The sequence below is a fragment of the Aplidium turbinatum genome, chromosome 14 (genome assembly GCF_918807975.1).
Source record: "Aplidium turbinatum chromosome 14, kaAplTurb1.1, whole genome shotgun sequence".
NCBI lineage: Eukaryota > Metazoa > Chordata > Ascidiacea > Aplousobranchia > Polyclinidae > Aplidium > Aplidium turbinatum.
In genome coordinates, this window is record NC_137485.1 from 15,406,001 (window position 1) to 15,430,467 (window position 24,467).

Sequence of the window (24,467 nt, forward strand, 5' to 3'; positions counted from 1 at the left end):
ACATTGAAATAAACAATATCTAAAGCTGTAATAAATGCAATATAAGTTAAGTTTACACTATCAAATAAATATATATGCGGCATGCAGCTGCACTATCGTATGCTTCTGTAGTCTATCAGACCTCATATCACCTCACCACCTCATTGGACTAGAGGCCAGTTTGCACACAAATGGTCACACCCTAGTGTGTTTTACCTAGGTTACACTTTTTTTAGTATTTCATCCATAAAACTGCCCAAAATATCAAAAAATGCCATTTCTTTCCCATAAAATGCCTTTTTTAGAGCAAAAATGTCATTATGCAATTTTTGCTGCCCATGCATCATTTTAGACTGCAGAAGTAACTTCCTAAGACTTGGTTTAGTGGGGTTAGACACCAAAATCATTAGTCTACACCCACTAGAAAAAGTATTATGGCTAATTTAAGGAATTTTGGCTCGGCGGTCACTAGAGCGCTCTTGGATAGGGGTCAAACGGGGTCAAAAAATGTTTTTTTAAGTACCAATGTAAAAGATAGCCCAAACTGCATCTTTTGGCAGATGCACTAAGCTGAACTCAAAAATTAGTTTTTTTTGATCCACCCTACTGCCCCCCTGCAAATTATTTAAAAAAAATCCTAAATCAAATGTTTCTAAGTTCAGATTTGCATTAGTTTGACTTTCATTGCGGATCGATCTCAATTAAAAGATCTACTTGTTGCAACAAGAGCGCTGCTCCTAAGATAACAAAAGAAACAGAAGTACTGTAGCTGATAAACGCCATCATGGTGCCGTTGAAGCACAGTAACAATGATTGAAAAACGCTTTTCTTGATTTCTTTTGCTTTGTTTTTTCTTGGGAGTGTCAATAACGAGGTGCGGTTTGCTCAGTTTAGTATTTACGCGTATTAAGGGCTAAAGTTCAAAGTGACCAGCGTATAATTCGAAGTAGCCTACGCCCTACAGGCCTCGAAATTCGTTTTTGTTGACGGCGGACACACCAGTTTTAGCCATCGATCGTCATGCTTAATTACTTTATCTTGATAATAATTTTTCGCCATTTCAGAACTATAACTACGGTTTTAGAAGGCTTTTTAAAAATTCAGTAAAGTCACTCTGAAAGGCTTTCATCAGACCAACGACTTGCGCTTGAAGAGTCAAAGCGCCGTGTAGCTGATCAATACGTCACATAACTGATTAACTTCCACCGAATGAGGTCGTGTGGCTTATTGCGTCACAATGCTCTGGGCAGGAGTCGGAAAATTTCTACACTAACGCTACTATTTTCTGCTGTGCAAAGTTTCACAGGCTTTATTCTTTAAGTTTATTTTTGCGTGTCATGTGAGCAAAAGTGAATTTTCCTTGGGTCTTTTCTTTCATGTGACACTGTAATACCAAAACTTAACAAATTTTGTTGCATCTTGCTGTAATAGCCTACTCGTATAATCTAATTTAGTAACCAACCTTGCCGTATCATTATTACTCGGAGATCAAAGCCAGACATTGTGACGTAAAACTTGAACTAACTTGCGCGTGATTAGTGTAGAAGTACCTGTACTCCTATCGATTCTTAGCGAAGAATTCACCTTTGTTACGCTGATTCAATGTCATCAATCGTTGAAGCAATGTCAAAATCGAAAGTTTTCCTCTTTGAATGGAAGCTCTGGTAAGGGATACAGTATTCACATTTTAAGATGCGCGCTAGAATGCGCTGGAAAATATATTATTGCAACAATTGTTCGTGCTATGCAATGACGATTTGTAGCGCTAGTTCCTATGTTATTTCTCGGTGGACAAATATGACCGATCTAGATGGCACTTCCCGCGGACATCACATGCTGTGACGGCGGACATGTCCGATGTCTGTCGTGAATTTTGAGGACTGAGCCTACATTATAAAGCTTGGCGATATACAATGGCAGATAGACGCAAACAAACATCCATGCTGACATACAAACATCAGCATTTTGAATGTAAGCAATCAGTCGGCTAGAAAGTTTGCCCCCCCGGCAATTTTCAAAACCCGGCGCCTATGGTTACACACTATAACCCGCCAGGAAAATTAAATCGATTTGTGCTGACTCAAACATTGAATCAACATAAAATGAACTTTCTTCCCCCCTCCTTCCGTGAGATATTTAACGTGAATTGCTGTAACAGCATGCGTAATCGCGTTGCTCGCTTTATCGCTACTTTTGGTATTATTACATCACAACAAATCAAACTGTGCGGTCGTGATAGACTACTCTAGTATATTTTTCGCTTCTCGCCTTACATGTTTTAGTACAATTTTTTTGTAATAAACGTTCACAGCAATTGCCGAGGCAATTTCAACTTTTGCTATTTTGCCTTGGTAACGTTTTTGCCGAAGTAAAAATATGCTAATTTCGAAGACTGGTTTCTACAAGTCAAAAACTTATAGGCTATCTCAACCGGTTATTCTATATTCGGTATTCTATTTTGCCCATCCCTACTTGGTTTGTTTTTAGATTTGTGTTTGTTTTCAATTCATTTCTCAACACAAATAAAGTGCGTTTTTACAGTACTTCAAATGCTTTTTTTTTATAACATGGTGCCTAAAATACTGTGCAAGAGTAGTTATTAGTTAAGGGTTATAAACATCTTGCAGCATTGACAAGGGTGGCATCGATGTTGTTCCACCCACGTCATCCTCTTATAGGCCTACCTAGAGATGCTCAGTTATGTACATCTTTCAAAAAGGCTTCATATGCGGCAGGCTGTTTGCTTTCGTAACAATTGGTAATGTTCATGTCATCCCACAGGCAGTGATTAATTATATATATAAGTTAACGCTGACACAATATGATATGCTCTAGGTCAGGGGTCACCAACCTTTTTTGCATGAGGGCCACTTGGGCACTTAGGAGAGCTGTGGCGGCCGCACTAGTAAAATTTTAGGTAGGTTGACTCTTATGCTAAAAAAGAATGCATTTTGTACCCAGTATCCAGCGTGACATGTTGTTAATATTTATTTTACAATACCGCAGCAACACAATTAATCGAATAACGCTACTGCCAGGCCAAGCTCCTTTAACAACACTTTTGGCTTCTTTAACAATGCCTAATAAACGAGGTCACTTACTTTGTGCACTTATAGTGAGGCGAGCGGTTTCATGAGAATATTCATCGCCAAGCAGAGTGGTGTTGTCACTTCGCTTCACAAAAGATATCTTGCCTTTAACAGTTTCAGTAAACATGGAAATGTTTGACACGTCGCAATACAGGCAACAATAGTGACCTGCAAACATATCAGCTAAAAATAGGCTCCAATAACAGAGAGAAAGAAACCAGGCGCCATGAAACAAACGCTTGTGGATTGTGGAAATCACCAAAAAAACGTTTCTATCGTAACTCATGAACAGTGTTCCCTCTAAAAAAGCAATGAATTAGTTTTTCATCCATTTTGTGAGAGTCTATAAAACCGCCTCTCCTTGATTATTAGACAACTGTCACTTGCGGTGCTTATCAGCAATTTATGTAAAAAATTGTTGATTAACAACATTTTGCAGTACTAGCTTAAGCTAAATATTTTCATAATACCAGAAAAAGTCTTTAAATTTATATATAATATATAATTCTTTATATATAATATTTTTCCAATTTATTATAAATTGAGTTGGCACACCGACCTATTTTGCCATCAAAAACTTGCATAAAGGAATACTGCTCATGAAACCCAATAATGGTGAAACGCACACTAGTGTGTACAGGACATCTAATTCTAAAAACTTAAACCCTATGCTCACAGACATTTTCAAAATTTGAAAACAGACGTTTTAATCAACCACTGGGGCAGTGTGGCTGGACATCGCATTAGAATAACTTTAAACGACCCCTACAGAGCTACAATCTGATTGTGGAATCGTATGTGAAGTGAAAATATGCTTTCTGGAAAGTATTTTTTGCTTTCATGTTGTTTAACTCCTCAAGAAAAGTATTTTTGATTATACTTGTGCGCTGATACCTTCCGCGGGCCGCACATAACAGCAGGGCGGGCCGCCAGTTGGGAATGGTGACCCCTGCTCTAGGTGTTTTTTGCATATCTGTGGCATTATGACCTTGACTAATCTTGTATTTAGTAATCATTTCAATCTTGAACATGCTTTAACATTCGAGTTTTGTCATTTCAACCTGGCATGTATTACTTTTCATTTTGATGGTTGGAAATTTAAGATATGAAATTGAAAACGGTCTTGTGTATCACCATTTTGTTATTTTAGTTTTAGTCTAAAGATCTCAAAGAAATTGTAAATTACAGTTTAGTTCATTGAGCAATTGAGCATATGATTTCACATAGAAATCACAATAGTTGCCACACGACCTACTAGAACACGGCCAAATATGTTGCTATTTGAGAAAATTTCTAAGAGTCTGAATTGTTACAATCATAGCTATGATAAACCTGTCATCTTCCCATTACCAGAAGTAAGTAAAATAAGCAATATTTGCACCAACACATAATATGTTTGGCTTTTTTAACCGGAGATTAAGTATGGACGTTGAGCAGTTAAGCACAGTTTACACAATAATAATTTAATATATATGTAAGACTTTTCAACTGCACCCTGGAGGTAGTATCGTTTGGTGTAATTGCATGTTCCATTTAAAATATCAAGGATTTTTTGTGGATTCTATGTTGTAAACTGTTCATTTGATGTGTCAATTTAAATTTTAATTCGTTTGTTTTTTGCCAAGTTTAGTTTTGCAAGTAAAAAATATCGCTATTGGCGAAAGTTCCTGCTTTACAAAAAAACCTAACGACTGTATGATGAGACTACATCCAGGATGCAGTTGGAAAGTCTTACATATTTACATTATTATTAAAACAATGAACACTATTAATACTACAAAAAGTGCTCAATGCCAAGCAAAAAGGCAAAGCATTCTTTGCTGTTTACATGTTTTTTCAGACCTTCTGATGATCCGTTAGGTGAAACAATTTGTAAAGGCTTCAGATAGTAATAACTACATTTGATTTACATTATTATTACATACATTGTGCTTAACATACATATTAGGGTGGCTCTTAAAATTGAGTTTTTGAATTTTGCTTGGGACACCCTTTCAAATGGTGAGGTTGTCAGAAAAAATAACTCTTGCAAATTTTTTTTTAATTTGAAGTTGATTTAGAGGTGGCCCTCCCCCCCTAAAGTTCTGTGCCCTCCCTCGAAATACCAAATCTGCATAACTCGAAAACCACTTGAGCTAGAGATACAGTTATTGTGTTAAAAGATGCAGAAAACATGGTTTTCTATCTGCTTTCTGAACATTGAATGCATCTATCTTGAGTAGAAAAGCAGTTATTTAGAAAAAACGCATTTGACCAAATCTTGATTTTACAACCTTTTTTGTGACCACGCAACCGTCTACAAAATTTCTTTTTTTTTGTCTTAATTTTTGCACCTTAGAGGGAACACTGGTAACGATATTCATTTCCAAATGTAATTCTGGTCAGTATCATACTGGAAGAAGCGATATTATTGACAATATTTTACATATTGCCTTGCGTATCGTGACAGGATGTCTGCGACCTACACCATCGGACAATTTCCCTGTCCTTGCAGGCAACCAACCAGCTGAGTTTCGTCGCGAAGAAGCCATCCTGTCTCTTTCTCGCCGCACTACGAACCCCAACCACTTGCTCCACTCAAATCTCTACGAATCTGTGAGCGAGCAATCGAGCATCCTCGGCAACTGAAATCGAGACACCCATTTGTATGTGACGCACAACTCCTGATGAAAACCGCTGAAGACCAATCCATCAGCGCGGCTACCTGGGAGGACAGCAAATGGAGCTCAGAGTGAAAGAAGAACTCCTCAAGACTCTAAAGTTGTATCTCCGACACCAGCCCCCATCCAACCGGAATGGATAATTTGCCAAGGAAGGCCTGGGTGCGGCTCAACCGCCTGCGTACTGGGCTAGCCTACTGGAGTCAGACTATTCCGCTTCAACATGCACAAATGGGGGATGGCTCCATCCGCAATCTGTGAGTGTGGCAAAGAGGAACAAACCACAGACCACACCATCTGTAACTGCACCAAATGGTGTGCGTGGTCTGCTTGAACTGGATGACGAATCAATGGACGAATCAAAGGATTGCTGCTCAACACCTGCTCAAGCATCTAAACAGCATCGCCACTGCCCAAGAGTGGTAAAAGACAGAGCCCTTGACCCCTGGAGTAACAAAGAAGGTTTAAAGTTTAAACGAAGAAGAATAGACAATATTGTTCTTGTTGGAATTTGGAAACAGTTTCCTGTGTTCAGTAACAACTTGCAAAAGAAACTGAAGTTGGTACTCATCTTCAGTTAAGATTTTGTTAAAATCCTGGATTAGACTTTGAGCAACTCCTCTCTCTGCTCTGTCATTGACTACTGAAAGTCCCTTCGCCATGTGTAAAGCTTGAATAAATGCACCATCTTCAGTCCAATGAGCAGGATCCTTTGAAAGTATAATTATTGCTTCATTTTCACCCAACACCAACAGCTGAAGAAGCCATTTTGAATTAGAGGTGCAATACTGATCTAGACCCTTATTGCTAAGAAACGCATCTACTTTGATGCTTGGTCTCCTTGGTGGACGTTCTCCTGTTTCATCTAACATGGTTGCCACCATTAGCTTTTTACTTTCCACAGACAATCGAGAGTCAAACAAGGCTAGACCAACCATTTCTTCGGACAGATACCATAAATGCAGACCAAGCTTTTTGCATAAATCGCCTTCGCCATCCAACAAGTGCGATGCATAGCACCTGAAGCTTGAAAGCGGATTCCACGCTCAGGAATTTCTCCAAGGAATATGATAAAAAACGGGCATTTTAGCTATGCATGAATGCATAAAAGTTTAGGAATACTTATTTCGTTTATTGCTTTACCAGTTTTACAGGTTAGTTTATGAACTTTGTTTATTGAATAGCTTGGGCCACAATACTTGTTTAGCACTCTTTTGTGCTAGAATACCGAAAACAGGTTTTTTCTAAATAACTGCTTTTCTACTCAAGATAGACGCAATCACTGTTCAGAAAGCAGATAGGAAATCATGCTTTCTGCATCTTTTGACACAAAAACGTATCTCTAGCTCAAGCAGTTTTTGAGATATGCAGATTTGGTATTTTGGAGGAGGGCGCAAAACTTTAGGGGGAGAGGGCCACCTCTAAATCAATTTCAAATTCAAAAATTTTTTGCAGGAGTTATTTTTTCTGACAACCTCACCTTTTAAAAGGGTGTCCCACACAAAATTCATATTTTTTTCATTTTTTGCCAAATAAGAGCCACCCTAATACATATCTAATCTATGGCAAAACAAGCCAAAAATATGTCTAGATGCAAATGTTGCTTGTTTTACATACTTCTGTAAGTGGAAAAATCACAGGTTTATCATGGCTATGATTGTAACAATTCAGACCCTTAGAAATTTTTTCAAATAGCAACATATTTGGCCGTGTTTTAGTAGGCCGTGGTTGCCAGAAAAAGTAACAAAACTTGTTAACTTTGATTTCTATTTTTTCTGTTTTTAGGTGTGAACAACTTATTTTGAAAAGCATCTGTTTTGTAGTGTTTAAAATGAATGACTATTAAAATATTGTTACAAAGCATTTCTATGGAGTTTAAAAAGCAGCACTGTTGTTCATTTTAGTATATATTGTTTCATTCTCATATTTTTCATGCGATATTCTCTGCTGTAGTCATGCATGTTTGACAATGAATTTCTCCATGCACAAGTATGTTTTGATCAAGGTTGTCAAGAGACAGCAAACTGTATCATCTTAATTGCCAATATGAGGATCTGATGGATACAAGAGCAAAAGTTTTGAATTTTAGAAAATATGCTTTGAGATAATAAGCAATTACAATGCCTAGCAATAGCATGGATAGCGTCTTGTGTTCTGTCCATTCAAAATCATCTTCCTGCTCAAAATAAGTGGCAAGTTTAATCTTGAAGATTCAAATGAAGATTACAAATGATTTTTTACTTTCATGATTCAGTGTTTGTCTTTTCTTTCAATAAGAGTTATCACAAAACCTTGCTTTGAAAAGAATGAGAAGTGAGAGCTGAAGTCTATTTCATTACAACTGTGCCTGCAAATTCACAAGAGATCTTGTTTGGAAGAAGTGTAATTTTATTTTCAGTCCAAGGTTCATTGCTCTGAAAAAACGCTTGCCAACTCAGCTTAGGTTGATGTATGAGATTAGGATTCAAACATACATCGGTTCACCCTTTGGGATCAAGGTTATATTCTTTCACCACATTGGGTTGGTGATACTTTTTGATTGCAATGAGAAGCCAGTAGAGAGCTCCCGGTGGCGCGCCCCCCTGGTATGGACCTGCCTCGGCCGACTTGGGTCAAGCTCAACAGAATCCGAACCGGAGTCGGTCGCTTCCATTCGAACATGCACAAGTGGGGTTTGGCTCCCTCACCGGCCTGCGAATGCGGCGCGGAGGAACAAACTGCTGACCATGTCGTTCTCGAATGTCCGATTTATAAGGCACCAAATGGAACGCATGGTATAGCAACTCTGGACGAAGCTACACTCACCTGGCTCTCCATCACCTGCCCTGAAATTTGATTTGATCTAGTCTCAAACGAAAGAAGAAGTAGAGAGCTGCCAGTTTTTGGTCTCCATATTCAAGACACACATATAGACCTTTTGCTTCATTTGGTAGATAGATGATAGCCTGGTACAGTTGTTTTGTTCTGCAAGCATTGGTCTGCACAAAGTCTTGTCGAAAATTGTTTGTCTGGAAAAGAATATTGTATGTGAATAGGGCTTTCTTGGTTAGCTGCCTGGGCTCTTTGAGTTGCTACCAAATGCATATGTTTTCCCAGACTTTTTTCTTACATGAAAATTTTATAACATTTCAGTATTATCTATGAATCATCATAAAACCCCTCCTCTGCTTTGTGAAGCTGAATCTTATATTATTCTTTTCTATCTTTTTGGAATGCTGTATGCACATTGCACTTTAGAACTCGTCATGCAAGGATGATTGATACAATGCAACTTTCACATTTAGCATGCTCGAGTAGCATGTTACCAGGAAATGATTCAGGCAAACCATTTTTAAGTCCTTTCAGGTATATAAACCAGTGGGATTTTGGACAAGGTGTGTGAAAGGCAATGTCTGCAATGTTCTGCAAGTTCTGCAATGTTCTGCAAGTTCTGCAATGTCTGACTACATGACTACAGGAACTTTGATGGTGAAGTCATAAATTTCTTGTATCCAAAGGCTTTTATAAAAAAATGTTTGCCCACCCACAAGTTTTCACTTTCTACATGTAAAAAAAGAAGCTGACATGGACAAGCTTATTTACCCAAGTTTGTGAGCAACGATACTGGCATATTTTATTACGGCAGTGAATTCACCATTTTAGCTGGCTTTTGCTGAAGATAATATCAACCTCTTATTGGTGCTTTTTGACATGAGGATCTAGCTCAAGATTACTGGAAAAACATAATATTCAAGTGTTCGAGATGGAAGAAACTGGTTCTGACTTTTTGCAAGCTAACACTCAAAGAACTAATTATGTTAGAATATATATATATCTTATACTTATAATATAAATTATGTTTTATAGGCCTACTGTTTACCTAATAATATTCATGTTTTGTTTTGATAATGAATTATATAATATAATAACCATGACTTATGCATAATTTTATAAATGTTCGCTTTTATTCCAGATATGTTGAAGCAGATTCATTAAGTCTACTATAAATTTTAAGAAATTCCATTTTGCAACTTTTTCTACATATACACTGCAGAGCCATCGATGGTTTCTTTTAAATACATAAATTAGTCTTTTTGTTCAATTATACTTGCTCCAGCTGTTCTTTTTGCGTACCTTAAATTGATTTAGCTTAGTTTGAATAAATGAAGTTGTCAGCAATACAAAAAAGGCATACATTGCAGAGTTTTCTTTTTTTGATTGTTTGCATGAACATACAGTTCGATTTTAGTTCTTTGCTATTTGACATGCACCACCGAGCAATTGAGTTGTGCTGTGTAAGTTTTCAGGGTGACACAAAAGTTGTACAACAATTTATTTAAAATTGAAAACAAAATCTCAAAACTAAAAAACCACAACATCCGTCAATCTCAAGGTTAATTCAGACAGAGTTTAGATAGGTTAACAAGGCTATATTTCTTAAGAAATTTTCCTAATTATTAAAAGTGCTATGAATGTATCTCGAATTTGTTTGGGGAGCAGTTAAAGTATCATTGTGCAATGGAAAAGTCAAATCTTTTGTTAAAGTTTGCTCCCATCTTCTTTGCTGACTTGTTTAATTCATTTATGGTCACTGCTCTTCTGTGGGTGATACTGCATTTTACTTGCCTCAGAGCTTTTCAAATTTTTTTTTTCTATGATATGAAGTTCCAAGATTGTGTTAATTGTTTTTCCATTATCATACTTAGAAAAGTACTAGCTTAGTTGGCATTTACGATGAATGCAGCTGAAGTTTAAAAATATAAGAAATGTCATTTTTTAAAGTTTGAAGCAAATTTGGTACAACTTTTGTGTCACCTTGTGTATGTATTCTAAAACCTGTGAGTTTTTGTCTTCCTATTGCAGGTCACTGCTCAGTTTATCGACAAAATTTGGAAGTTCTGTTGTTTTAAAGTTATCAATAGCTTATTTCCTTATTACAATCAATTGGTTTTACATCATCAGTCAAGTACCTGTTCTTCATCAAGGATTTAAGCGTGCCCTGCAAAAATGTTGAAAGCACCAACTAAAATCACTTTCAAGCACTCCACAAAGATGACATTAAATGCTCGTTTTACCAGCATTATGAAGTCTCGACCTCCAACCACTACACAGACAGTCACCCCACAAGTTTCTAGCAAAAATCTTGCTAGTGAAAAAAATCGCAGACTTGCACAACAGATGGAAAATCGTACAGCTGTGGGAGCCGCTTTAGGAACTTCAAAACCATCTACTTCAGCTGCACCAAGGTTATCAGTTCATGATCGCCTTGGAACCAATAGTGCTCGAGGCAGAGGCAGAAGTTTGCCATCTAGCGCTCAAGCAAGGCTTCAGAACAATGCTTCATTCAGAGGTCTTTCTACTCAAGCTAGAGGCTTATTACGTGGGGCATTACGACGTGGTGGCAACCAAAAAAGAGGAATTTCCTCACGAGGAAGAGGTTTTCAGTCCTCACGATCCTCACAGAGAGGAAGAAGAGGCGCTGGTAGAGGATCTAAAGGATTTTCCACTACTATTGGAAAGTCATTTAGAGGAGGGGTATACAAACGTGGGTATCGTGGACGAGGTCGTGGGCGTGGCGGACGAGGTAGAGGTGGAGCATCCAGAGGAAAAACACCTGCTAACAAGGGTGTGTTGGATCAAGATCTTGATTCATACATGTCTAAAACACGAGGAAGTATGGATGCAGAATTGGATGCTTACATGTCTAATGTTGGTGGTGATTGAACAATTTTCACGTTTCTCCATTTTTAACAAGAGCATTGACAATTGAAATTGGACTTTAATAGACTGTTTTCCAGTGTAGAGATAGACGTGGTGCACAGATTAATAAGCGTGTGGAAGTTTTTCAAAACCAGACTGTAATGTTATCATTAAAGCAGTGGATTTTGTCAGTCTTATTTATGGTAACAGCTCGATTTTTATTTGTAATGATCACGAAGCAATGTTGTATTTTGATAATTAGTAACTTCCTCTCAGTTGCGATATTTGAATGAATTGCTTTGATTTATTGCAAATTATCATCAGGTCCATGATGTCAATGTCGCTACAAGCTCTAGTACGGACCATGTCTTTTAGGTGCAGACAGTTAGGTGCCTGCCAAATAGGTGTGCACAGTGCACACTGTGGTGTTAGGATATTTATGTGTGGTGCACAGGTGCTATTCCCAGTAAAGTGTATTTCAAATACTGCAGATTTTATCAGCTTGGCCGAAAGATCAATGCTTTTCACAGAAAATGTTATATTGAACAGAAAAGTATATAGTTTTGTTAATCCGTGTGTCCGGCAGTTATTTGTTGCTAGGCCAGGTTTGTGCCTGCAAAAGTTTTATCAATAAATTATGCAAGTTTCTGAATATGATTTCAAGAGTTCACTTCTAATTAAGTCAAATAATAACTGCAATATCAGTAAAAAACATATCTAATATTTAATCGAGTGTTTCATAATCAAGCATTTCTGATAAATGATTATTCTGTAATTTGACACACTGAATAGCACCTAAACGACCGGGTGCCACACCGAAATATCCAGATGCCACTGTGCGTGTACCTATTTGGCACCTAAAAGACGTAGACCCCTCTAGTACTATAGGCAATCAAAAAATCATTTTAAATATGTATCTGCAATTTCTCTATGTTAACATCGTAATGTTTAACAATCATATTGTTTCAACTAATGCTTCAGCAGCTTGATAACTGTGTTGACTACAATTGTTTGGAGTATAAAAATATTGAGGTCCTTTGATATTCACATGCAATGAAAATTAACCATACTTTGGTCACTTTTTGTGTACATTAAATGCAAACTCATAAAATGTCGTTACTTTTTAGTGTTGGTGCAACAAACATTTAAATTTAACGTGTGCTTTCAATAAACTGCTTCCTGAAGTGAGGCCATGAGCATATGGATAGAAAGTGTTCGAATTGCCTGTGAAGTTTAAAGGTCAGATTGCACATCAAACATATTCTTGCATTGATATTAAATATGCTGGATAAACAAGAAGTCATTTCCATTCTTACATCATTTAGTTCAAAGGTTGATGCCTCCAAAAACCACAAAGATGAGGATTTGTTAGTTCACTGCTCAAAGCAAGAACGATGGCAACACATAAGAAGCACTACAAATGTTCCATTTCAAATCATTAGTGCTGCAATTGAAATTTCTCGTATCTGGAGGGGTTATATTTGCAGGTAACTTAAGAGCTTAATTTCCGTTGAAAAATTCTTAGGCTTAGTGAACACAATAGTGATTGACTTTTAAATCAGTGCTACAAGTATAAAGTTTTATGTTAATTGAAGTAGATAATTTTTTTAGCTGTACGAGTGTACGACAGTGGCTCTCAATGTCTCTGCGAGAACGTTTGTACGTATGAAGGTGTTATGAATCACAAAAGTCTCAACGCTTTGAACTTTGTGCAGTAATATTATTAAAATCACTTGAAGACAACGTATTTTAATAATAATCATTTAATTAAAGTTTTTTTTTCTGTAGTCTTTGTATATTTTAAGTAATAATAAGTTTAATATCGGCTAAATTGCGCTTTGATAAAAACCCGACAAAGACCCGGGTTTCCCCAGGTGTTTGTTTTTCATATACTCGAAACCCTGACTTTGAAACGTAATTTGTGAAAAGTATCTTTGCACACGGAGTCATGTTAAAATTCTTCCGGCTAGAAATTGTATGGCCAGAGCTTCCAACCCATTGTAATATTTACTTCATATAGTGTAATCATTGTACCAACCTAGGGGTTGTTGGTGCATCACTCTCACCAAGTAGTGAAACGGACTCTCACTATTGCTTTGGGTTTGTTTAGGAGTAGATTTTTTGGTAGATTTCAAATTTGGAAAGGTTTTTTATTCACTCAGTTTTGTTTTTAAAATTTTGAATATTTCTGAAATACTTCCTTGATCCTATTTCCAATCTATACAGTTGAAACCAATGTTACAGGCAACTTAATCTATTCCGCAAAATAACATCATGATTGTGAAATAAGGCTTTATTTTCAACTGTGTGCTGCTTCAGAATTACCAATAGAACAACCTGGTGTAATGTCTGTGTTGCCATAAGCTGAAGGTATATACCAGCAGCCATACGTGATTATCAAGCTAAAAAGATTAGTGAATACCCTTACAGGAAATTTATAACCCAATGGAATCAGATCTTTTAGTTTCGAGAGTTGTTGTATAAGACAAAAGTAAACTTGTCCAGTGTCCACCCACTTCCAGCTCTGAACTGGAGCCACTACCACTTCCAACCCAGAGTCGGAGTTGAAAAAATGACTGAAGTTTGGCCGTAATCAGAGGTTGTTCTTACACTAACTGTAGGCAACATTGACATCTTCAGTTATTGTAGGCAAATGTGTTGTGAAGAAAAAGTTGATTGTTTGATCGCAAACTTCAAAAGTTACGCATACCGGTACTTAAGATTTCAGAAACAACTATTTTCAAAAAAAGTGTAAAATATAAGGACGGGAAAGAGAAAATTAAATACTTAAACGCTTCACATAGCCATATTAGCGTTAATGTTTATTTAAGCCAGGGATATCTGAAGAAGGGGATACAAAGGCTTTTAATACGTCTGACAATAGAAGGGCTTTTGTTTATCGTAAATAATTTCTGTTTACCGTAAAATAACAATTGGCACCGATAGTAGTTTAATAAATCTTGTTATAATAACCTGCATTGCGCTATTAGCATCAAGCCTGGATGCTCACTGCATGCTCATGATTACTTGTTAATTCTAAAAGCTATTAGCATCAAGCCTGGATGCTCACTGCATGCTCATGATTACTTGTTAATTCAACTACCCGTACAGTTGCTTCACATCTAGCCTACTGCAAAGGCTTTGTTAAGAAAAACAGCTAAGGGAACGTTCAAATATTATGTAACGCTTTTTTTCCGAATTTTTGACCCTCTCTCCCCCATGTAATGCCAACGTAACGTTTTTTTCAACCCCCCCTCCCTCATGTAACGCTTTTTCACTACGAATTCAGCACAAAAAACTACCATTCCGTACTCGAAAGCGTTACGTAACGTTTTGCTTGAACCCCCTCTCCCCCGATGTGACGCTAACGTAACGCTTTGCATAAACCCCCCCTCCCCCTCAAAAGAGTTACGTAATATTTGAACGTTTCCTTACTGGTAACTTTTCAACTGTTTTTCCAAACAAGTATTCTTTAAATATGCTCTATGTAACGTTTACTAACTGCCTTTGGTAGTTGACTGTACCAGCTGCACTGTAAAACTTTCTGCAATTTTAAAAAGAACGGCATGTTTCACGCGCTACAAACTACCGCCCTGGTAGTGTCATAAGAAAAAGGCAATCGCTGTGAGCCTTCATATCCCCTTCTCTAGATATCCCTGACTTAAGCTTTTCTTATATTGTGTGGGATGGATGGAATCAACTTTCTGAATAATTATCCAGGAAGAACTTGTTAAAGATCAAATCAAAAAAGATCAATGAAGCTGAAGCTTCCCCGGCAGCGCAACAAAGCACAGTACCTCTCACTCAAGAAACTTTCCCAATACAAGAATCGGTGCGTTTTCATGCAAACTGTTTGTGTGGAGTGTAGTCTAGTCAGCTAAAAATACATAAAGATATCTTCAAGTGTCAATTTATGCCGTGGTTCTTTATAGTGGTAATTTGAATTAACTAAGAAACAATCTTTCAACACTTAAGCATGAAGGAAAATTTTTTGACATAAAATGTCTATGGTGTCCTTTTTTCAATAATGCAGTATTTCTGCTTGATTGGTAATATTTTAACAGGTAGTATGCTTTCTCAACTAAGGCAGTTTTTATATGTATAATTCATTTGAATACAATTTGTATTGTACAAAGCAAATTTGGAACAAAATGCATAAGAAATAAAGAACATCCACAATTTACCATCCTACAATTTGGGGTCACGTCTTTTAGGTGCAGACAATTAGGTGCTGGTCAAATAAGTGCGGAGCACTGGTACCCGGTCATTTAGTACGGTCAAAGTACATGTTACTTATCAATAAAAATGACTGGTAAGGTTTACCTTCTTTATTTTAATTTTAGAAAGATGAGAAAGATGTCACTCTCGAATTGTCAGGTAAAACCCTTGTAAAACTTAAGTGTCACTAACCGAGTGCTTCCACATAGTTTAATGTTGGCATCTCTGATGCAGTTGCATTCAGGTGGTATGTTGGCGGTTTTAATTTTTGTAATCATGCTATTATATAATATTTCAAGAAAAGTTTTATAGCAACATATTTCCCACTTTACCATTTATCAATATACAGCAATAAAGTTGATATAAAATGTGTAACTATTGTGTATTCCTGGTATGATAACTGCATAGTTATGATGTGCATGAGTATATTTCATTTGGTGTTGTACCAAGTCGAAAACTAAATGACCATGACTCTTTGATATTCTCAGTTTGTTACAGGACCATTTTAGTATCAGGTCATAACTATTGCGTATTTCATTGAGTCCACATTTGATTTTTCTATGGCATCAGCGTACATGGCATCCTGGCACAGCTGACCTGTTGCAGAATACACCTCACCACGAGACTATTCGGCACAAATTCTGTTACACCCATCATATCTACAGGGCTGCGATTTTCTTTTTTTGCTGGCAATGCCGTTCAACACGCGCCGTCACTATTCGACAAACGCCGTGTCTTACCGGAAAAAAAAAGTAAAAAAAAACTGAGAGAGGACGTCAAGTCAGGTCGAGAAACAATCGGGGGGGGGGGGGGGGGGAGTGTAGGGTTTTTCACGTTCTAATTGTTATATTTTTTTGTTTATAAAAGTAAATACCGGTTTCATAGTTATGTCGCATTAGAAATACAGATGTGTTGAGCTAGATTCTGTGTGAGTGGCGTTTGTTGCAGGAAGCTTGACTTATGTTCTGTGAGAACGATAGGTTTTGAATTTGCAGCAATGAAATGCATTTTGCAATAATGATAAATTTCGGTTAAATGTTAAAATATAAATTTGTTAGTTAAAAACATGGCAGGAGCATCAGGTGATGCAATTATAAGAGTGCCGACTTACGTACATTTTCTTGCGCTAGGTAGGCTACTACTTTAAGGCAAGGCCTAAAAGCGACGCATCACGCTAGAAATTCCCAAGGCGTCTGCGCCGCCATTTTGAACACGACTGAAAAATACTTTGATCGAAGTTCTAACGCATGGCATCAAACGTTTCGTGCTATTCCACACAACGGGTTTCTTTTATAGATAAAATAACCTAGGCTACTTTTAGTTGTCAACGTTTATACTAGTTGGTATTTCGCCATATGAGCCAATTAACAATATTGCACTATAAATGACTCTGTTGGATGCTTGTTACGAAAGTTATTCACATCTAGAAAAGAGCCTAGTTTCCGACCAGATATAAAAGAAATACAGATAAAAAAGCCGCTATTGTTATGGAAAGAAGTTTTCTTCCAGAAGAACATTTTGAACATGGCGGAAAAATGTTTTGATTGAAGTTCTAACGCCTGGCATCAAACACTTGGTAACTTGCATATTTCGCTCCTAACTGACTAACTGTGTTTGCGTGCGGGTACGGTACGTGCATAACCATTTACGTACTAAGCCAGACTTAAGAGATGCCAAAGGAAAAAAATCTCGTAGTAGGTTACGCTAGCGGTATAGCCTAACGGATTTTTTATTTTGCGATCCTCAGTTTCTCGTTTACAACAGTTCTCTTCCTGGAGCAAAACAAATAATATACACGTGCGGTAGGTACACAACTTAGCGCTTGATACTCCTTTGTAATCACTTATCCAGCTTGCGATTAAAAACTTAAGTAAGTGACTCTGACGTACATCCACACAACTTGTGCGGTCATTCGCGGCCAAACGCTTATCTGACTCTTGTGACGTCATATTACTATTCGACAAACAAACGCAGAATTTTTGGTCGTTCGACAAGAAAGAAAAAATCGCAGCCCTGCCCATCAAGTATATTGGTTTTTGTTTATCAGCATTGAATTCTCATTACAATTTTTTCACTAGACAGTAGACATTTATGACGCAAACATTATCTAACATTTGAAACAAAACATATATGCTGCAAAAAAAGCTACAATTGAAATTAAGCTGATATCATAATACCATGATGATTTTTATCGAATAAAAATTCGTTTCAGCAATGCTAAATTACTGAAATTGCAACATCGATGTTCAGCACATTTTGTACATCACAAAGTTATTGATCATTCAATATCTAGTTAACCAATGCCAAACTGGTTCTATGACAAAGTGAAAATGCCAAACCGACTGTGACAAAATCTCTTCATTCAAAAACAAATTTATTGAAAAAATACAGATGCTCGGGACGCTCATCCTCAACGGACCAAAAAAGTGTCAATGAAATCCGATGCTGCAGTCGTCGTACAGAGAGCATGGAGAAGGCATATTGTAATTTGGCTTCAGCTTTACATATAGTTTTGGATATACGTGTTAAAATGCTGATTTGTTGACAAAATACACTCGTGTAAATTTAAATGAATAGCCTAAGTAAGTAATCACTGCAGTTGTGAATGCAATATTTCTAGTTATTTTTTGTATTGACCATAGAAGATAGGAAAAAGTTTCTTTCACTGAATGCTTTTAAAGTTCAATCTTTCTTTAAAGTATCATTTCTCATATATTCAACCGTTTTTGACGAGAAACAAATGTGCCGTATGAATTGAACATTATATTTCTATGTAGAAAAAGGTGTATTTCTTGGTAGTCAGTACAAGGTTGTACTGACTGAATAGTTAGCTAGAACAGCGAGCAATTTGCGATACACTCACCATCGCGGTGTAGCTTTCACGCTAGCCATTAAGACTTCCAATCAACTATGTTTTTCGGCAGCATATGTCTATCTGTTGATTTTTGCTACAATCGGCTACCGAAAAACATTAAATTTCTAGTTACAATCAGCATTGGATTGTCTTCCCGTTTAAGAAATTGAACCTCCCATTATCCATTTAATCGTGTCTAATCCTCGCCTTCTTAAAAATTCCTCTATAATCTACATATCTTGATCTCACACAACCTGTTTCAATCCAGTGATGTTCAACATAATATGTTGACATATTATGTCTTTGCTATTTTGACTTTCATATTCACACTAACCAATAACCGTATTGCACAGGATATGCAAGTCTTCCGATATTATCGCGACTTAATCAACTTTCGTGGACAAGGAGACCCTGCAATGATGCTGCGATGTATTAATCCAAATGAAGCTAAACTTCTGGATGCTGCATCTGGCATCCATGTTAGGTTCCGCTTAGCGGGGGTGAGTGGCATCTCACAATATAGCCTGTTGACCAAGGCTATGTTTAATGCATTGAGTCTAAAGGTGGCTCTGTTTGTTGAGTGTAAACGTGGTCAGTTTTGACCGCAGAGTAAATGGTTTCTGGTTTATACGTAAGAATGGGTAGCGCTGCGACCTGCGATGTTTTGTTTAGTTTGTCATTTTTTTTCAACCACGATGAAATTTCTGGTAGGGTTTAAAATGTTAAAGACTTTGTTTGTATAGCATAGCGCTGTTGAAAAGTTTCTTTTCAGCAAGGAAAGACATTTATGAACGTTTATCTCACTTGATTTCACCTGACTTAATGTCATGGCTTCTACCGCGTTGCGACATTCGGTAACTACGGTATACATAAACTTCAGAAGCTTTAATGCATTGGATAGTTAACACTTTACAGTCATGTGTTGTCTGAGGCTTATACTAATTGTTTAACTGTTGTTATCTGCAGGAAAAATTTCCCCCAAATATTTACTACAAGATATACACACACCGCCCTATTATCGACATGGGAGCGAACAGCCCAAAGGATTATACAAAAGCAGGAGCGAAACGGGCCACAGCGAAGCAAGTGCACACTAAGTATGTTTAAACGGAACTAACAACTAAGTGACGGTTACGTTTGCACAGGGAAGGATGTTAAACTCGAACAATGGTCACCTCGAAACTATTAGTGTTTAGTTTTTATTCAGCACAGTCTATGCCTGACAGTGTGAAGTTTTCTTTCAATTGTTTTGAGAAAAAAAATGAGTTTACAGACTAAAACACAGATTGAAACTAATCATTTAGTTTTAGTAAGCTATGTGATACCGTACTGTACTTGTAGTCAATAAATGGACAGCCGTCTCTAAGCCGATAGATTTGATTGTGGTATTCCATTGCAAGGGCTCTCAACTGCAGGTAAATTTACCCCAAAGTTAAGTTTTTTCCAAGGAAATATTTTTACGAAAGAGGTTACATGCTAGCTTTCTAAAGTCAATGAGAAAAAACGTGATGGGGTTGAATTTATTTTAAGACAATCAACAAGGGGTTGAAACCTGTTCTGTTGGATCATTTCGCAGACCTTACAGTCACGTATGTCGCTGAGTAAAGTTTCAGCTTACCACTCCACGTTTATGAAATAAGTTTTGATTTCCAGCCTTGTGTGGAGTGTGGACCCGACAACAAAGTGTATCTGATGTAAATGCAAAGAAACATGATGTTAGCTGTGTCATGATGAGTCTCATCATCATTATTATGTTCCTTCCTCGTATTGAGGGTTGGATACAATTTGCCATTGTTCTCGATCATGAGCTGTTCGTATTGCACTTTTATAATTTAATTTTGTCCATATAGTGATGTTTGTTGTCCAAATCATTCTTGGTCTGCCTTTGTTTCTTTTACCGTTTGTCTTCTCTTGTATTAATGATTTTTGTATCGAGTTTTGCTTTATTGTGTATCCGAAATACTTTAATTTTCTTCTTTTGACTATTTGTAAGAGAATTTTACTTGAATTAAGTTTGGATAATGATGAGTCTACTGCACTTTTTGTAGGAACTTTACACTACACACCGACAATGACAAGCGAGAGGGATGGTACCGAAGACAGGAGAACAATGGGTGGAGACTCGTGTCAGATCGGCTGATTTATGCCTCCATGGTGAGATGGCTGCTCTTGTATTTAAGGTTAAGCAAATATCAACTTAAAATTATATAAACATGTTTGTCATACGAGCTTGTAATGAACGCCAACTACGAGAATAAAGCTTGGTTATTCTTTGGTACTACTTAACCATTCTAGTGGTTTTTAACCTTTTTCACGGTTTTTAACCCAAGTCACGATCTTTTTCAAAGATTTATTAAAATTGCCGACCTCTAAAATTTTAAAACACCTGAGTGAAAGTTTGCAAACACGACTCTTATGCGTTTGAGTTCAGTTGAATTACCTTGAAAGCTTTCACGGTCCACCCCATGTTGCGAGCCACGGAGTAGTGTCTTCGCTACTAATTCCCGTGGGCACCAGCGTGGACAAGGTTGTCCTGGGGGTGCAATGTTACCGATTGTGTTCTTGCAGTTTGAGTCTGTGTAAGTTGGAGAGTAAAGTGTTGGTTGCCTGTTTTATTATTATCGTTAAGTTATATAGTATAATAGTACTGCGATTATTTATTTTGCAGGGTCGCATTTTAAGTTCAATAAAGCCAAATCATGGTTACACAACACAATGTCATTTGCATGTTTTAATTTGATTCTGCGCACATTACGATGTGTCATTGTAACGTTTTTTGAATGATATTAAGGACTCGGTGACTTGGGAAACTTCTCGAAAGCAAATAGAGTTTCATCATGTCAAGCTGCAGCGGAAGGCTGACGTTGAACAGAAACGGCGTCGGAGAAAAATTGACTGGATGAAGAAAATGTACCGGTTAGTTTAATTGATGGTGCTTTTGTCCTCGGATTGAGAAAGTTTCGTCTGGAGATTCAGATTTTGTATTTCGCATAATTGCATTTCCGCTAATGGGTTTGTGTGGTTTGTCAGTGTGTTTATAAATATTGGCGCGGTTGGAGCAAAATCTCTAATAAGCGTTGTGTTGTAAAAATTTTAAATGAGTTAATTCAGATTTCGATAGCAGGAGGCATCGTGTGGACTACATGTCTTTTTCTATGAAAGGTAAAAATGACTCATTGCTCATTATCTTGCGTTTAAATAACAGCAAAAACAGGTTTCTACGTAACTCTTTTTGTCGTTTCGTTTTTGATGCAGCAAAAGGCGGCACTCCTTGAGGCTTTAGCAACACAAGTTGCAAATAGGAAGGACTACCTCGGCTGGAATCGATTTGTTCCGCACGAGACTTGGTTGAGTTCAATGATGAGACACTGCACTGATGTTCTGGGCCTCAGCCGTGTCGCACACGATGAAGGAGTTTATCATTACAAGAATACATTAATCTGCTAAGTGCTAAGATAACCATATTTCTAAGTGAAAGATTGATTATAACTCGAGTGTCTTACGATCTATTAATTATTAGAGACGGAATGTTGAAATCAAAAGAGTCTGATGAGGATACGAAGGAGTTGGTAGAAAAGGCGGCTCGAGGTCTTGTCAATACTGTCAATGTTCAAGGTGTCGACGCTGTGATGGATTGGGAGGTTTGTGTGGAATCTTTAAAGCTTGACCCTTCTTGTGATTGCTCAGTCAGTGTTGTGATTTCAATGGCACATTCTACGACAGGGCTTCCCAAACTGGGGGTCGCAGAGAGTGTACCAATTTTACAAAAAAGTACTGCACATTAACACTTTTGTGCTAGTTATTATTTTGAGAGTCGCGCACTCAGCATCCGTATTTTTGCTGATTGATGTGGTAAAATGAAATCAGAATTTAAAACCCTTTTTTGCTATATAGTTGCAAACTACAGTTGCACGGTTTGTAGTTACCTTTTCACGCAGGTTGATGAGTTACTGCAATGGACAACTGCTCTTAATTTTGACGACTACTTGGAAGTGTGGAAGGAGTCAGCCACCAGCACTTTGTCCGATTTGGAAGCGTCTAGCATCAAGCGATCGACCGGTTTGCATGGCACCGACGCGAACGGTCACGCCATCTCTGTTAATTTCGATCCCTACTCTTTGACAAGAGCATCTTCCATGGGACTGCAGCAGTCTCGCCCGGACAAAGCCTCCGGAGGATCACCACAGAGAATGGGGTCGAACTTCCTGGAGAGTGGAGGCACTCAACTAAGCAGCGGGACGAAGAAGAGCTTCTCGGGTCAGAATCAATGCTCTAGTCGTGAGACTGTTAACTAGAAACTTCCCAGACAGCAAAATCTGTCGTTTTTATATGTAAAAATGACTGAATTTGTTGTCTGGGTATCTGTACTTGTTTGCTTTGCGAAGTAGAAGGTGGTTCATATAAAGTCATCAGATGGCCTATCCTTAAAAGTGTAGTTCATTTTAGCTTCTTTCACATATACATTACAAGCCCTGTAAGTAGCATACGTACAGTATTTTGTTGAAAACTCCTTTCATAAAGGTAATGCTGTGCAACAGTGTACAGTACACTAAGATTTTTTATGGCACTTCCATGAATCATTCTTCAACGATTTAACCTCTTCAAGTGGGTTTTTTATTTTGAAACCCTAGTGACCTTGTTTTGTATGGCGCGACGTAGTTTTGCACTGTGATACGACTTTTGATATGATGAAATATAATGTAAACGTGTGCTATAAATGTCTTCGAAATTGTGTAAGTGCATTTGATTAAATTGAGACAGGTTATTGTCATTCTATTTAGTTTGCAGACGAACATCGTGGTAATCGACGTAGTAGTTGAATGTTGCGAGGTTCAAACATCAGTCGTCTGTAGTGATTCCTCCATTTTTAGTATTGGCATCCTCCAGTTTTAAGTTTTATTTTGTCAGGTCATCCTTCACAGTGTCTTCACACGTTTTGTTTGGTCTTCCTTTTCTCATTTTCCCCGTCATTACCCTATTTCAAACTTGCTTTATCAAATGGTTCTCATCCATTCGCACAAGATGTCGAAATCATTGGACGACGTCCTCGCATGTACTCTTTATCACCCGAAGATAGTAATGATAGCAGACAAACTTGCTAAAATCGATAACAATCCCTTTTTATTCTGGCACCCATTGCGACAACATTTTGTTTACTGCAAATCACCTGTACAACAGAGAACTTGAAGCAGCCATGCAAGAGGCACAAGTTATCGTGTTAGCTACTCCCTATTATTTTGACATTCATTAAAATATCTTTCCAGAACACAGCCGCGTGCTATCGAGCGGTGTTGAATCTATGTCTCTTCAAGCGTCGCGTAGGTGCTCTCATCACGCAGCCGAAATTAACGCAAAGAAAAATTCCAATCACACCATGCATGAAAGTGCTGGCCCATGGCAACTCTTAGCACCGGAAGGAATATCGAGTAGGCCTATCTTCACACAGGGGATGATATGGCAAAGCCTGTTTCCTAAGTGATAAAAAGGACGCCACTGAGATGAAGATAAAGCTATGTTGAGGGTGGCTTCGTTTACTATTGCCATATCATGCATTCAGCTTAGTGCCTTGTCTGATTCTGTAGGCTATGAATTATATTCGTGGACGGCCGCCCTCTGTTTGTGGCAATCGAGTCAAGTCAAAACCGGCTCACCCAGTTTCGGGGTGATGCATGAAACCATGGTATGAACGTTAAATCACTCTGAACTTCATGTATCTGCAGGCTACATCTGTATTATTATGACATCTATCCAATTCTTATTCAGGCATGGCCGATGAATCGATGATCATCCAATTCTAATCCTTTTATCTCTCGTCGATAATGTTTTCCTTGACTATGCCATGAGGGCATGAGGATACTTGAGAGCAAGTAGTTTTCGGTCTTATCGTCCAACACATACAGGCCTTGTACAAATGTACACTGCACATTATCTAATTGCAGAATAACACAAGTATGGAAGATATAGTCTGCGGTCTGTTTCTCAGTGCTA

General features: G+C 37.7%; 2 protein-coding genes across 2 annotated transcripts; both read left to right on the plus strand.

Moving 5' to 3' along the window:
* Positions 1 to 1,829: 1,829 nt before the first annotated feature.
* Positions 1,830 to 12,534, plus strand: LOC145783027 (uncharacterized). The gene is made up of 2 exons (XM_082594792.1): positions 1,830 to 1,845; positions 10,725 to 12,534. Exons 1-2 carry the CDS (start codon positions 1,830 to 1,832, stop codon positions 11,429 to 11,431), a joined length of 723 nt encoding a protein of 240 aa, XP_082450918.1. The 3' UTR covers positions 11,432 to 12,534.
* A 63-nt stretch (positions 12,535 to 12,597) lies between these two features.
* Positions 12,598 to 23,193, plus strand: LOC145783026 (protein MFI-like). Its single transcript, XM_082594791.1, has 10 exons — positions 12,598 to 12,894; positions 15,128 to 15,239; positions 15,751 to 15,784; positions 18,017 to 18,108; positions 18,833 to 18,979; positions 19,446 to 19,576; positions 20,528 to 20,633; positions 21,271 to 21,395; positions 22,000 to 22,120; positions 22,418 to 23,193. The coding sequence occupies exons 1-10, from the start codon at positions 12,689 to 12,691 to the stop codon at positions 22,772 to 22,774; spliced, it is 1,431 nt and encodes a 476-aa protein (XP_082450917.1). The 5' UTR covers positions 12,598 to 12,688; the 3' UTR covers positions 22,775 to 23,193.
* Positions 23,194 to 24,467: the final 1,274 nt, after the last annotated feature.

Excerpts from the sequence above, each read along its gene's own strand:
- LOC145783026 (XM_082594791.1), top strand. The coding sequence starts at position 12,689 with ATGCTGGATAAACAAGAAGTCATTTCCATTCTTACATCATTTAGTTCA. Across the intron at positions 12,895-15,127 it reads TGGAGGGGTTATATTTGCAG|GAAGAACTTGTTAAAGATCA; the intron begins GTAACTTAAGAG and ends ATAATTATCCAG. Across the intron at positions 20,634-21,270 it reads GGCTGATTTATGCCTCCATG|GACTCGGTGACTTGGGAAAC; the intron begins GTGAGATGGCTG and ends AATGATATTAAG.